The sequence below is a fragment of the Zerene cesonia genome, chromosome 28 (assembly GCF_012273895.1).
Source record: "Zerene cesonia ecotype Mississippi chromosome 28, Zerene_cesonia_1.1, whole genome shotgun sequence".
Classification (NCBI taxonomy): Eukaryota; Metazoa; Arthropoda; class Insecta; order Lepidoptera; family Pieridae; genus Zerene; species Zerene cesonia.
In genome coordinates this window covers 2,467,757-2,484,084 of record NC_052129.1, presented here as the reverse complement: position 1 = coordinate 2,484,084, position 16,328 = coordinate 2,467,757, and the positions used below count along the sequence as shown (strand labels likewise).

At 35.8% G+C, this 16,328-nt stretch overlaps 1 protein-coding gene across 1 annotated transcript in view; it reads left to right on the top strand.

Moving 5' to 3' along the window:
* Positions 1-16,328, top strand: part of LOC119837692 — a 76,886-nt gene that overhangs the window by 52,280 nt on the left and 8,278 nt on the right. The window contains exons 3-9 of the mRNA XM_038363423.1: positions 21-6,977; positions 8,242-8,417; positions 8,824-9,141; positions 9,453-15,330; positions 15,403-15,537; positions 15,695-15,957; positions 16,146-16,275. Coding sequence (XP_038219351.1) covers positions 21-6,977; positions 8,242-8,417; positions 8,824-9,141; positions 9,453-15,330; positions 15,403-15,537; positions 15,695-15,957; positions 16,146-16,275 — 13,857 coding nt within the window. The remainder of the gene's footprint in view (positions 1-20; positions 6,978-8,241; positions 8,418-8,823; positions 9,142-9,452; positions 15,331-15,402; positions 15,538-15,694; positions 15,958-16,145; positions 16,276-16,328) is intronic.

The following is a 16,328-nucleotide window of genomic DNA, read 5'->3' as shown; positions in this document are numbered from 1 at the left end:
CTACTGACGGATGACTTCAGACCTGACGGTACTGCTCGTTAATGACCAGAATAGAAATGACTATGTTTCGAAGATTGGGCGATATCATAGCATCAAACCGGTCATAGGCCTCCTTACCTCGACAGCGAGAACATTCATCCAGGATGGAGTTACAACGGAATTTGCAACTCAAATTCTCGGTACGACTTTAGATAACGGACGAATTTATGCTCAAGTCCTTACTAAGTCGTCTCTTGTTCTCTATAGTAAACCTAGCGATGATACATTTGTTGTTAGTCCAACCCGTCTCCCCTCAATCGATGGATGGAACGTCAAGCAAGATTTAGGCATTATAGACCCTGATAAATTTGTTCTTAAAAACACTGATTATTTGGCACCTAGTAGCAAAATGGACATTGTTTACGCTAGTAAGCCTGCTAAAGAAAGCTTCAAAATCTGGAATGCTCCATCCTCACCCGATAATCAAGTTAATAATCAAATTCTTGAAGAGCCAACCGCTCGCAGAGTGCAAGCTTATAACGAAATTCCTAAGTTTGAAGTATATAATTATCTTGACGGTCCAGCCATTGATAACGAGAAAAGGGTGGAATATGTTGTACAGCCTAGTATTTTAGATAACGTTAATACCTTACATAGGCAAAGTAAAGCTTATGAGCCAATGTCCGAATCTGTCAAAGATACTGAGTTTGAAGAAGATAAAATCGATGAATCTAATATTGTTAAAGTTAAGCCCAATTACGATTTACCAACCTTTACGATTAAGAACGAGTTTTCACCAATATTTTATTATATTGATAATGTTGAATCTCGGCATCCAGTGCAGCAAGCATTACCTGAAACCAAGTCACCTAAAAAATTGTTCGGATACAAAAGTGAACCAAGACCAAAGAAAACATTTACTTATCAAGGCTTTGCAGATTTTACGACTGTCGTTGGTGATACTGTTATCATATTTACCCCTAACACGGATACAGTTAGACAACCTAATCCTGACGAAGTAAATGTTTTTCCTTCTGCTAAACCCGTAGACTCATTAGCCACCAAGATAACATTCTTATCAGCTGACATTCCTGTTGCAACTGCAACATTTAAATCGAATGAAGTAACAAAGTTAACTACTCCAAATGGCCAAGATGATAGATCTGACAAACCTATCTATAATGGTGATGAAAATATGGATAAAAATCTATATCAACTAGATGATCGAATTCCTGACTCTGTTAGCGTACAATATAACAATGGCTTTGATTTAAATTTAGACGTTATACAGCCTTCTGAACCAGCGTATACGACAACTGAGAGTACACGAAATACAAATGATTTAGATGTAATAGAAATGGTCGAACAGAATTCAATGGCTACTGAACCTTTAAATACAATTAATCCATCTTCAACATTAAGAGAGGAGTCTAAAGAATCCGTTGTAACAGAAAGTAATAGCAATGATCTTTTTACCAATTCTGTAGAAGAATCTGAAAATACTGCTGAAGAAGTTACAGAAACAACGGAGGAGGATGAAGAACAAGAGGAAGATGAAAGCACTCAAGAAATGGATACAGAAATATTAACAACAACAGAAAGTGGTCACAGTGACGAGTCTGAAGAAATAGAAACAACAACCGAAAACAGATTTAACAAACATGAGGAAGTATTTTGCTCTGATGGTCTTGAAACTCAATCTACAATGACAACAGCATATAAAACGTTAACTTATTTGACAACTTATTTCATCCCACTAGAAAGTACAGAAACTACGACATCTGTAAAATCTGATGTTGTAGTGGAAAGTAATGTTGGCTATTTGACTAACTTCGTGTGTAAAACGAGTAGTCCGAATATAGAACCTACAGCTGTAATCAACATTGAAGTAAATCCAACAGAACAAAGTAATATTGAAGCACCTGAGATAATTAAAGAAGACTATGAAAGTCAACAGAAACTAACTACAGCAACAGAAAAGACACCACCCACAACTCCGATGGAAAAGGAAATATTAACTACTGTTCAAGAGGAAGAAGAAACTTCAAAGGATTTGGAAATAACACCAGAAGACGAGCAAACTACTAAAGCAACTACATCAACTACAGCTGAGAGGGTTTCTACAAGTCAAAGTCACGTGGAAGTATCTGTTAGTACGGAACATACTCCAACGGAGCAAGTAAATTACAAAGAGGCAAATGAAGAAGTTAATGATGCAGAAAATGAAATTGATCTTATCTATAAAACGTTATACACGACCTATACATACTTTACTACATTCTTTGGGGACCAAACATCTAGTGTAGCAAGCCATAAATCGATAGTGACTAATATTATAACGAACACGATTGACCTATCCAAAATGGACCCTTCACTGATCGACGCTTTTAATGAAGGTGAGATTGCTCCAACTAATGTAGGTATTGGCAGGCCGACAGAAACGTTTGCAATTAATAGCATTATTGATTTAGTTAAAAATAAAGATGTTATTGAATCAGTTGAAGTTGGTGAACAGTACAGTTCTCAAACGCCAACTCCCATATTAGGTGATGATATTATAGCAAGTATAAAACCGGATGGCGTGAAAACTTATTTTACAACTTACACATTCTTTACAACAATTTATGTTGGTTCGGATGCGAATGTTTGTAGTAGAAGTGAAGTTTATACAAATTATGTTGGCCCTGATGAACTCATACCTACGAAAGTAAACCCACTCGCTGTAGAAAATACGAGGGCACAATTTGATTTTAGGAATTGTAAACAAATCAAGGGAAAAATACAAGATAGTGAAAATGAAAATGCATCCATGGAAAGCAGTGTATCAACGAAAGAAAATAATTTGGAAGAAAATTCCAAGGAGTCATCGCCACAACCTACCCCCGTGGAGGTTGACATGTTGTTAAGTATTGATTCGAATCCTTTAATATCAGAGAATTCTTATGTAACAGATGTTAAATCTTCATCGTCTAAAGGTGAAACTAAATATCTTGATAACAATAATGTCCTCGATGATCAAATAAGCTCGGAAAGTAATATCGATGAAATATTACCATCACCTACTCTTCTATTACAGACAAGTTATACGACCTTTACATATTTCACTACTATGTACATTGGTAAAGATTCTAGTAAAGTTAAGAGTCGGTTAGAGACAATAACAAATGTCGTAACTGAAACTATCACACCAAAAATGGAACAAGAAGAGGAAAATAATCTACCAATAACTTATTACACTACGTTTACGTATTGGACAACCTTATATAAGGATAAGTCTACGACAATAACAAGCCGCGAAGAAATTGTATCAAACATAGTCACTCCGACGGTTCAAGTTTCTCCTTCTATAAGCCCTATAGATACATCGCCAATTGATGTTGAAAATATCCCCTCGCAAAAAGAATTAGATTTGCTTAATATTCAACCATCTGTTATTGAAGATAATTTAGAGCACGAGGACGGAAAAGCAACATTTTATACCACTTATACATATTTTACGACGTTCTATACTGGTAATACATCACAAATAAGAAGTAGTTTGGAGACTGTTACAAATATTGTAGATAATACAAAGGTTCTTGAAGATAATCAACTTGGTAGAAAAGTGCCAACTGGTGCTGTAGATAAGAATTTAATCCAGGATAGTGATAAATCGTTTATTGCACCAAGTCAAATAAAGGAAGAGATAAAGACAACCAAACTTCCTGATCTATCTTCTGTAACAACCACATTATTACAAGGAACATACATAGATAATTTGTTTGCTGAAGTTAATCCAGATAAAGCAGAAAAGCCTGAATCACCACCGGAACAAGAAAAGAAAATTCTGTTTTCTCAAGTTGCTGTTATATCAGGTGACTCTACAATAGTAACTAACGACAATAAAACCATAGAAGAAACAACTACAACTACATCAACATCTACATCGACTACTTCTACAGAATCATCTAGTCTCCTGACATCGAATCCAGAGGTTATTGAAAGTTCCGTTTCTGAGCCAGAAACTACGACAGAAACAAGACAAGATTCCGAAGAAGAAGATGATGATTCGAATACGAGAAAAAGAGGGCGTCTCAGTTTTACCACAAAGAAACCCACATTTACACCTGTTATTATTCCATTTGCATCAAGAAACAGGCCAACATTTAGTCCCAAACGTCAACCCATACCTGCTAGTGCTACAACAATTACTCGGCCGGAATTCACACCAACTATTACTGCTACACCTACATTAAAATCTGTGAGACCAACGGGAGGTTTTGGTGGAAGTAGAAAACAATCTGTCGTTGGTAGTTCATTAAATCCAAGTAGAAGATTCTCAGGTCGAAGCAGCGCAACAATAAACTTGTCTGCAAATATTCCAGCTTCCAGACCTGGTGGATTTGGAAGAGCAAGTATACAACCCACATCTCGTCGTACCGGTTTTAGATCAAGCTCTACGCGAGGTAATAGTTTGGACTTTGCAAGCAGATCGGCTGCATCAAGAATACGTCCTACAGCATCATCAAGATTAAGAAGTGGTAGACAATCTAGTTCTTTATTCTATACGGAACCTAACGAAGCAGAAACATATGCGACACAACAGGAAGAAAACGCAACTGAGTCCTTAGATGAATTCACAGAAAGCCCTCCTCGTCAAACTACCAACAATCCACTACTTCGATTTAGGCGACCCCCAATTGCCCGGCAACCAGGCACAGCAATTACTCCAAGAACAACAACGCCTTCTGCAAGAAGGAGTGTCACAGCACGTGGTCGTGTAACAACAACAACAACTAGAAGAACTACTACCAGAACTACCAATAATCCATTATTGTCATTACGTAGACAACGTCCAAACTCTTTGTTCCCTCGTAGAAATCTATTCAAGCAACCGGAACCTGAACCTGAAGAAGAAATTGGAGAAAATGAGCAAAAGGTTGATGAAAGTGATGAAATTCTTGACGAAGAAGAATTTGAAGAAGACAATGATTACGAATCATCTGACAGACGAGAACAAAAGGTTGCAACTCCTGCAACGCCTTCTCCAAAACGATCAAATATTGTCTCAATAAGACCTTTTGGTTTTAAAAGAAGGGTTAAACGTCAGGTCGATTATGGAAATAGAAAGTTCACAAATTTCCGACGACCAAGCACGAAATCTGCTATTACGAGAAAAGCAGAACCTGAACCAGAGACTGAGGCTCCTGCTCCCGCTAAACCTAAAGCAGGACGTTATAACGTTCGTCCATCTGCAAACTCAAGAAGCACAACGGTTACAGCACCAAAATCTTCAGTTAGACAACCGTTTATAGTTCGCGGTGAAAGTAGGACAACAACTACTTCGGCTCCCGCGTATAGGCGTGGTAAAGCAAGGACCTCGTCAAGAACAACAACTATTTCATCAAGACCAAAAGCTCCACGTTTATCTGGAAAGAGTACCCAGTCATCAAGGTCATCATCAGGACGCACAACAAGTAGATCTCGTGCTCGAACAACAACCAGTAGAGCATCTAGTAGACAAAGAAATTCATTCGAAAACTTCAGCGGAGAAAGACATAATAAATATGATAACATTTTGAATGATGGCAAAATAACAATCACTCATCAACTTCCAATAGAAGTAACCATTCCTGTAGTGAATGGAAAAATAACAGAGTACAAAAATATTCTTACTGCAAAACCTAGCATAGAAACACTTTTATTAAATCAAGTGTCCACCTCACTTGGTCCTTTGGGTAACCAGCAATTGGTTCTTGCTTTTGAGTCTACTGAATTAGCCGACAACGGAGCTACTAAAGTAACTAAATTTGTTCTACATGAAACACCAACCACGACTGTCATATTTACACCAACAACCATTCGCGGTCGTAAAACTTCTTATTCCCACATTTTACCAAGTACAGTTTATAATGTAGAACCAATAGTACAAACAGTAGCGCCAGAAATTAACGCAAATGTTCCTTTGGCTAACTTATTACTTTCTCAACTACTTTTGGGTAATCAGCAACCTGCAATAAACCCTCTTCTAGCATTACAAGGCCAAGCATTGTTACCCCAACAACCCGTAGTACAAACACCTGTAACCGAGTACAAAACTAGATCTACTACCTATGTAACAACAGTCACTGATGCTCGAGAAACTGTTCTTCCCATTACATTTAGAGGTACACCAATTTTAACCACAATCGTTGATCCAACTACGAATGTCATCACGGCCACTGAATATATAACTGATACTGTAGTTACAACTCCAACAGTACTTGCTCCTCCACCTCAATTTAATTCTCTTCTTTTGCCGCTGCTTCTACAGCAACAGCAGCAGCAACAACAACAGCAACAAGGATTATCACTTCAAACTGCTAATCCTTTATTGGGTTTAAGTCAATCCGACCTTAATGCGCTGTCTAATAACTTAGGTCAAAACAATATTGCTCAAAATAATTTAAACAATGATATCTATAGTAATAGTCCCAAACCCAACATTCTATCTGATTTAAATAGTAACGAAGATTTTTCTGATGATATACGCGATGAAGATGAGGAAGACATCGCTCCTCCATTACCGCCTCCAACTCGAAAAAGGCACAGGACGAAGGCTGCAAAACCAAGTCCACCAAAACAAACGAGTGTAGTAACGCTATACGTATCTGGAAAACACCCTGGAGAATTTAGCACAGTTCTGTCAACCGTAGTTACTGATGACACTCAAACTGTTAGGAAAAGAGAGGCCATATATTACGAGGATGTCCAAATCCTACCATCTTTGCTACCATCTATTGACGAACTGTATAGCTCGCATGATAACACCGCCCTTGAAAACTCTATATTATCCGATATGGATAAATACTTTTTAAGTTCAGAAAAGGAATCTCAACTCGAAACACAAAGCTTAGAAAGTATAGTAGGAAGTTTAAGTAATCACATAAAATATGACGCTTCACCAACTTATGTCGCAAAATTAGCAAGCCCTTCTTCAATTAGGAATAGAAAACAAAGCTCAGTGGACGACGTCTCTTGAAGACCGAACAATTGGTTAGGTGTATAGTAATGGTGTAGTTATTTATTTCCATTGTATCATAGTAAGTTAGCTATGAATAGTGCCTTATAGATGTAATAAATAGTTTAAGATAAAATACTCTTTTGTACTTTATTAGATTTATATGTGTATACTTCTTTAGAATCACCAAAAATATTCTTTTTGTTACCAGAAATGTACCTTGGGTAACTTCTATCTAATCACTGCCTAAGAATGACTCTTGGTTCTAAGTTAATTTTAATGGATAGAATCTTAATACTCGTACATACTCGTCTTGCTTTTAATTGTAAATTGCAAAATACGACTTAAAATGTTAAAAATAAAATGTAATGAAAATTTGATATTTGTTTTATTTATTTTAATCATTTTTATTTTAATTAACATATTCTAATCATTACCAATGAAAAAGAAAAACAATGAAAACATGATTTTCCAAATTATGCATTTGGTTCACTGAATGAATACAAAGAAATAAACTTGACTAGACACAACACATATATTATTTAAGACGAATGACTTGATGACTGAGACCAATTCTGAAGACTTGACGTACCTACCACGGCCTGTCCACCATCCCGAGCTGATCCATGCGTCTTGGTGAGTTGACGATTTTTCTTGAGTTTTGAAATACTAAGAATTCATAGCTTCACCAAAATCTTGCGATCATGTTATTTTAACGTTTGCAATATTGAAAATTAAAGTGGGGCTATGGTTTCTTAGTATTATGGTAAAGTAGTAAGCATTGATAAAAATGTAAATATGTTAGGAATGTTAATTAACAATAGACTTACAGTCATTAGAAATGTCATCAGTGTGGGTATATCTATAAATCCATATAGTCAATAAAAAGCAATTTCTAAAGACTTTAAGGTGTAATTAGGAAGGTAATACTAACATTTAGTATGCACAAAAATTAGTAGTGTCTTATGTAGCAGAACATAGTAGCTAGTGTCCTATGTAGATTTGTATTTTGCATGTTAATTTGTGTAATTTAAATACTGCTATTTCAAACCTGCATTGAAATTTGAAAACACACAGGTGCATTATTTTTTAATTAATCTTATTGTTTTTTAATTAATCTCGATGCCTTAAAAGCTTAAATTATGCCACTCAATAACTAAACGATTATGTAAATAAGATTTATACTAATTTTAATTAAGCTATTTTTTTAATATTATGTACATAAGAGTAGCTTATTATTACACTAATAGCCAAAAATAACACACCACTTCTATCATTTTCAGCGTTTAACACAAATGCTATAGTATACGATAATACACCTTGGAGACCTGGTAGAGACACTGATCAGGTTCGATCGTCAGAAGATGAAAGGAAAATTAAGAATCTAGCGACTCGAATATTATCTAACGGTGTTGAAGTTTTGGTTAAGGATAAAAGTCATGATGGCAAACAAGAACAGGTAAAATGCAAGATGTTTTTAATATTAATGTGGTCTGAGCAAAATAGGTAGTCAATATAGAGATATTGAAAAGGAGAGCCTTTTACCCAATAATTTAGTTTCGTGTTCAATAATAAATAAAAGCTGTTAAGCAAATATGAACTCTGCATTGAACTCTCAAAAAGAGAAGATACATTATTGCCTAATGTTTTATATTTAAAACATTAAATACTAATAATGATTCTAGAAACTACACAGTTTCTAGAATTATTTGCAGTATTGCCTACTTAAACCTATTTTGCTATGACAGAAAATAATTACGTATATGCACAGCGCTTAATGCTTGTATACGTCTATACATTCATAATTCAAAGTTAAATTTAATTACAGGACGATCTGTTTTACTATAATTTTGTCTTTTTCTCAGCGTATGCTTAAGTTCATGCACATTACTTCAATAAAACCGCATCACGCCGGTACTACACAAAACAAGTCACTATTATCTTCAGCAGTTGCTACCGTTGTGAATCAACAACAAATGAGCGCTTTTTTTCCCATGCACCACCTCAGGCAGCACAATTATATCATCAAGACATGTATGACAACCTACACATATTTGACGACAATTGTTCAAAACAAGAGAAGCGCTATATCGACATTCGAAACTATCGTATCCGTGGTTACTACGGAATCGTTAACAAACCTTTATGCGTCAGACGTTTTGGCTGAATTAAAGCCAACGAAAGTAAGAGTGTTTTCTTAACCCAAATCCTTGGGACTGAAAAAACATCTGAGGGTAGAATGCTGGTGTTCCCCAATATTGACCTGATTAACATTTTACTATTTTAACACGATTCACACAAAACATTCACCTACAATGCGATTTCCAAACCGTAACTGGATAAATCCAAAAACCACATTAGGAAACCAGTATCAAAATAATTACGCATGCATTGACCCTAAACGTATATTATCATTGATTTGTTTAACTTTACCCTGTATTGTAATGATGAATGATTTTGAGTGATTCATTAACAACTTTTTTATTTATTTCAGACCAAATACATGGAAGTGAAAACAATTCAGCCAACAGAAGCAAATAACATTTACCTGAATAATCTTGGAAAAATTGATAAACGTATAGATCATGATGATGATAGTATGTTTGATTTGATACAACCCTCAGAAGTCAATCATGTCTCTTGTACTACAACTTCGTGCTCTTGTAGTCACACTAAAACTGAAGGCCTGCAATCTAAATACACAAATATCAGAGACTCAGAAGTACTGACCGATAAGCATGCAACAAAAACGACGAAAAGAGATGTTCCTAAAGTTGATATCAAAACCACAAACAAGGAAACAATGTCTATGAAAACTAAATATCGACCATATGACTATGAAATAAATTCTCCGATTACACCTACTGACAGAATTGTGGAAAAATACACGGAAGTAATAAGCGATTATTCGGATGAGAAAGACAACAATCCTTTAAAAGCAAGTGACCTTTTGACAAATGAACAAGCCCCTGGGCCAATAAAAACAAACAAGACTACAAACAATAAAACACCAGAAAAAGTTAAACCAGACAGGCCACAGAAAGTAAACAAAAACAAACTGGTTGTTGCTGAACTAATAAAGCTAGGTTCTTTAGGTATTAAAGGATTATCCCAACTTGCTCCTGTTTTTGAAAAGATGACAGGTAGTTTTATGAAACGACAAGAAGTTAATCAAACGACAACTTCAACAACAGAAAAGCCTGTTACAAAATTGACTCCTTACACTGCAGACAAGAGAGTTGATAGTGAAGAAACAAAACATGGTAATTTTCCAATTTACATACCAGTCGACGAGATGGAAACTGCAGAATCACAGGTGTCATTTAGTAATGTATCATTACATAAAAACTATCCATGGGCTTTTGACCACAAGCATTCGAAAGGTCATTATATCGTTCCACCCAAAATTGTTCAAGAAAGTCCTCTAGTGAATGGTGGAATACCCATTAGTCCTGGTGAAATAATTCGCGCTAATTCTGATGTAATTGTTGGAAAACCTGCAGTAGGAGGGCCATTAACTTTAGCTGCGAGTGGAATAAAGTTCCATAACCCCGTAAACCGACCCCCCGTGGATAGTTATACGGCTGATAGCGAACAATATCCTGTTAATGAACAATATCCTCTCAGTCTTCCCCAGAATAAGAAGAAAAACTTAGCACATGTGGACGATTCATTTGATTTGAGGCCTCCTGAACCACCTAAAATATATTCAAAACCGTTGAATAACGGATTAAGACCTTCATCAGTTCCTTCCCACTCAAATCAAAATTCAGGTGGCAAAGCGACGCCCTCTAAGGACCAATCTAATAAAATAAATGGCGGGGAAGTTCATAATGATCATGGTCGCCCATTATTTTTAGATTATATACCATCGTTAGTAAAACCTTCAAGCACTAATATACCTATAGAGCATCATATTGAATTCCGACCGGTTGACGAAAATCGAGATGGATACGAAGTTATGGACAGTAGTCCAAGTTCTTCTGAAATAGTGAGCAGTAAAATTGAAGCTACCGATGAAGATATATCTGATTCCTCAGATGCTTTTAACAAGCCTTTCTTAGTCGATATACAACCATCTAGGGTTGCTAATGTATTAATTCCACATGGAAGTTCAACCGCCCTGGTTTTCGCTGGATCGTCTGAACCTCATAAAACTGGTGAATATATAGATGATCCTTTGCCATATCCTGAACCAGGTTATTTTGGAAGTTTTAGTATTGATGCACCACAAATGACAAATGTGCATAGCGTAAGTCCTAATCAAGGTCAATCATCGAAAAAACCAAGTATAATTTCGCCTTCAATTGATCAATATAATAACCGAAATATACAATTTAATGAAAAGAAAACCGAAATAAATAACAATGTAAAATTGAAATGGGACAATAATCAACGTTTCAATCCGAAAAACATACCTCCGCCCATGAGTATACAAGAGTCACATGTACGAATTGGACCTCAAATTACTGTATATAAACCAGAGAACTATAACGGAGATTTTGAAAAATACAAACAAAACAAAAAACCTTTAAAATCAAAGGATGGTAAAGAAATAATCGATCGAGAATACGAAAACTATTTAGCAGTTCCTCCGCCACCTCCAAAGCCACAATACCAGGAAAATCATCACTCAAAAAATAAACCTTATAACCAAAGACCGATAGTCCACACAAAACCAGTTCAAGACATGAAAGTATTCTTGAATGTACAACACCCGGTTCCAGATCAATTACCTCCTAAGATTACGTCTGAAATATATTTCGCGTCACAACCTCCTAAAAATATTCAAAATCCTACTTATACCGTTCAAGTGCCCAAGCTGTCATCTGCAAATGATGCCCAACATACCAATTATGTAAGTTACCAACCATACAGACCAAACAATTTTGAGAGTAATTCCTTTTCAGTCATTACATCACCGAATATTGCAAATAAATCGATCACGACTAATATTAAGAACGACAATACGTTTAGCGTAACACTAAATACCGCTACTGGCATTAAAAATCATGGAGGTGCCAGTCACACCATCGGTGCAAGTATAACGGTACCTTTAAGTGCTTCTGAGCACAATGGTGAAATAAATGCTAATATACCAATCGGCACAAATTTTGCAATAAGAGTTGAAGATGATCCATCTAAATATGATACCGTTGCTTTGAACGGTAAACGAGATCCCAGCTTAATATATGACAAAACTAATAAAAACAGTATTAACAATACAACAGCTCATAAAATATCTTCGAATGAATCAAATATAACTAAAAATAATATTTTTGTACATAAGGATAATAAAGATGTGGTTGAAGCACCACCACCGTCTATTAATAGCCATGCTAATTTCCCTATGATAAATGATAAAACTTATAAAACTAACAAACACGAGAAGCCAGTACCTAATACAAATGATGATATGGAGTCACATGAACAGAGACGCCCAGGAAAAATCATTTCTCATATACCGACTAATTCCCATGGATGGTATTCTAGTGTGCTCAACGAGGATAATTTAAAACATATAAACAACATAAAGGTTGAAGTTACGACTAGAAAAGTAATACCTTTGACGTATGAGTACGATAAAGACCGTGTACAAGATTTTGGTCCTAAAATAACCACGATAGGTAAACCTCCTACCGACTTTTTGGATGCAAGTGCAAGGCCTTCACCCAATAAGTTTAACATTGGAAGACCGTTTACAAAACAAAAAGATTCAGACAAACCACCTTCATCGACATTTACAATAAAACCTAGTTATATACCGTCTATTTATATTTCAAAGCAACCTGTCTATAATATTCCAATCGTTGATAATTCGGATGAAGTAAGTATTAAACCGACCGAAAATGTGAAACCCGTATATGAAACTTCCGAGGAAATTTACGACGGCAAAGAAGGACTTGAGGAAACTGATGAAGAAATGTCGGGAGAGGTCAGTTCGGAATCAATGAAAGTTCCAATAATCACTTTCTCGAGTGAAAATAGTACTGTATCAAAATCAACTAATGAAATTATACCACCGGTGCATAAAGATAAGGCGGAGTTTGTTAAATTCAACCCTGGTACTCAAACGGAAAAACCATTCAGATCTGATAATAAGACAGCATTCAATTCTAATAATATGAATCCAATATTTAATAATAATCCATACATGAAACCTAGACCTTTTACAGTAAATAACGCATCACCACTTGACCATCAATTACAACAACCACACTGGCAGATTAATGAAATGATGGAAAATAGTACCAATGCGTCATATGAAGACAGTTTTGAACTCAACACTGGGGAAAAGTTGAATGAGAAATATTTAAATAAATCAATGAGTTCCGTTAATGAGACTAATGTTCATTTCTATGATAAACAAAATGATTCTAATATTATTACGTCCACAATTCATATAAAAGATAAAAAACCATTGTTGATAAAAGTTCCAGATAGATCTACTTTGCCTACTTTTACAATAAATACAGATGATGTGAATAATGCAACAATAAGTGACATTATTGATTTGTCACCCCCTCCACAAAGACCAGATTATAATGTACGACCTTCACAGCATAACGAGTTAATTATGGGAATGAGCCCACCGCCACCAGCTACTATTTCAATCAATAGACATCCCACAAGAGCTCCTCAAACCGCGAGACCTGTAATTCCTGTCCGAACACCTCCACCTTATAGAAATGTACCACCTAGAACTTTACCACCAAGACTTAACGCTCAACGACCAGTTAAGAAACCAGTAATTATCAATGATGACGTATCTACTTATAGACCTACACATGACATGTTTAATAAATATAAACGTCCTTACTTTAATCGTGACCAACCGTCATCATTACTACTACCGCCTCCACGCGAACTTCCAACTGCAATTCCTGAACTGGATTCCGTACCTGCATCGACACTTGCAGCATCTTCTGTGTCCAATGTTATTTTCCCGACACCTACTTCATCAGGATGGTTGACCTCTTCAGGTGTAGAATTTTCATCTAGTTTTAAATTTAACCCCACATCTGTTCAATATCCAGAAATAATAACATCGTCTAAATCAGACATTGGCTTGATCTCATCAGATGCATCTGCTGATAATTCCTATTCGTACGAAGACGAGGCTAGTCAATCTAATGATAGCTCAGAAAGTCCTGAACCCGAAAAGAGCTATCCTAATGTACCATCCGCAGATGAACCTATGACGCAATCTAGTGAAGTCAATAAGAATACGGCTAATAATTCTTTATCATATGAATCAAGTCAAGAAGAAAGTGGCGTAACCGATAATATTAAGATCACATCAATAATAGGTACAAGAAATAGAACACGTAAGCCATACCCGATTCGGCCTGATGATAGAAAAACCAATAAATATAAACCTTCAACAAAATCCAGCACCATTGCACCAACAAGGACTTTATCCAGGCCAGAAGTATTATATCCAACTAGACAAGTTTCGATTAAGAAAATTATAAGGCCAGGTGTAAGCCGTTATCCTAATACGCAACAGTTCCATATAATTGAGAGTTCAGAAGCACCACTTGACGAAGATTTCATAAAACCTACACAATCTCTCAGTATATTTGACGATAAGCCTTCAATTTCACATGAAATTACAGCTACAATTGAAAAAACAATAACCTCAACACTGACCATTAACAGGAACCCAGAATCAACACACGTTGAAGTTTTGCATCATGCTGGTAATGAAATAAGAATATCAGACGAAATTATTCCTACTAAGACCGAGTTCAAAACTACCGTTGTAACTCTAACAAAAACTCTTTCTGAACCTCCAAGGACGATATCCAGCGTTGGTTATATTAATCTGACTCACACTTTAACTGTCACACATACAAAAACAAGTCTTGTTAGTCAATCAGAAGGAGCTGTTACGCAAACTTTAGTTTTGACCAATACCCACACCTCAACTGTCGTAGACGTTATAACGGAAATTTACACGCAAGTTCAACCTACCACCATAATTGAAACAGTAACAAAACATATCCCTATACCACAAGTTGAAGCCACTCCCGTTCAGGAAATATCTTCAACAAAGGTATCCCTGGATGATATTTCTATGTCTTCAGAAGAAAAGGAGAACTTTATAATTAAAGACTCAGATGCCACAGAGAATATTCAAAAGATTGAGGCTGAGGAAGAAAAAGACAACGAGAGTTTCTTTGTTGTAATGAATAAATCTCAAAATGGAGGTAAAGCGCCACCAATAAGCACAGATATTGAAACCGGTGACTACGATGGAATAACGAGAAATGAACAAGTTAATAGCAATGGCGTATCTCAAGTTTTGTTCGGTGAAATATTGTTAGCTGGAACGCCTTATTTGGAAACGACAAATATTGGTCATGCCGGTATGTTGATAAAAACGTTGAATGATTTTATAATGTAGTTTTGATTGTACATAAAATGTTTAATGATTTCAGGAATTGGTTTCGGTAAAGAATGTCAACCGGACTGCAAAGCATCAAGAAATGAGCGCTGTCAAAGGATTGATGGTATGATGAAATGTGTATGCAGACCTGGCTTTGCAAGAATGTTCCCAGATAGACCGTGTAAACGTAAGCAATTTTTACATTATAATGAATTCAAAATGCTTTTAATTTGCATATTATACTCTAAAATATATATGTTCACCATTTGCTACTCATATTATGAACATCAACTATGTGTCAAGTTTATCTTAATCTAATGTTTATTACTAAATATATTTTCCAGCAACGTACACATATTCTGTAAGCCTGGTTCTAGCATCGCAAGGCAACAAACGTCTCAAGTTCCACCCCAATCTGGCCGACAATTCTACCAAAGAGTACCATAATCTAGCTATCGCTACACATGAAGGTATAAATAGAATGGTGATGCAATCAGATTTGAGAGATGTATTCCATGGTGTTCACATAACTGGGTTCCATCCGGTTGAGATGACAGCCAAGAATAAAGAAGTTTACCAGGGTGTTGTAAACGACTTCTACGTCCAGGTAAATAATATAGCATAGATGAGAACCAAGTTTATTAAGAGGCACAAGCCACTTTTATTGTTCTAATGTTATATTGAGGAATTATATCATAATATAATAATAAAACAATAACAGAAGCAACCAAAAGTTTTAGTTATGTAAAAAACAGACAATTCTAAAGATTAATATTATATTGTGTTAACTTTTAGCTCTCCGATAATGCCCATGAATACAGATTGAAGGAAGTCATAGAGAAATACTTGAGGAATAATAACTACAGTCTCGGAGGAACTGAAGTGCATGCGGCTGCCGATCTGATAGACAGGCTTAATGTTAGCGGTGAGTTAGGTCTATAATTATATGAATGATACAATTACTGTTAAGAAGAAACG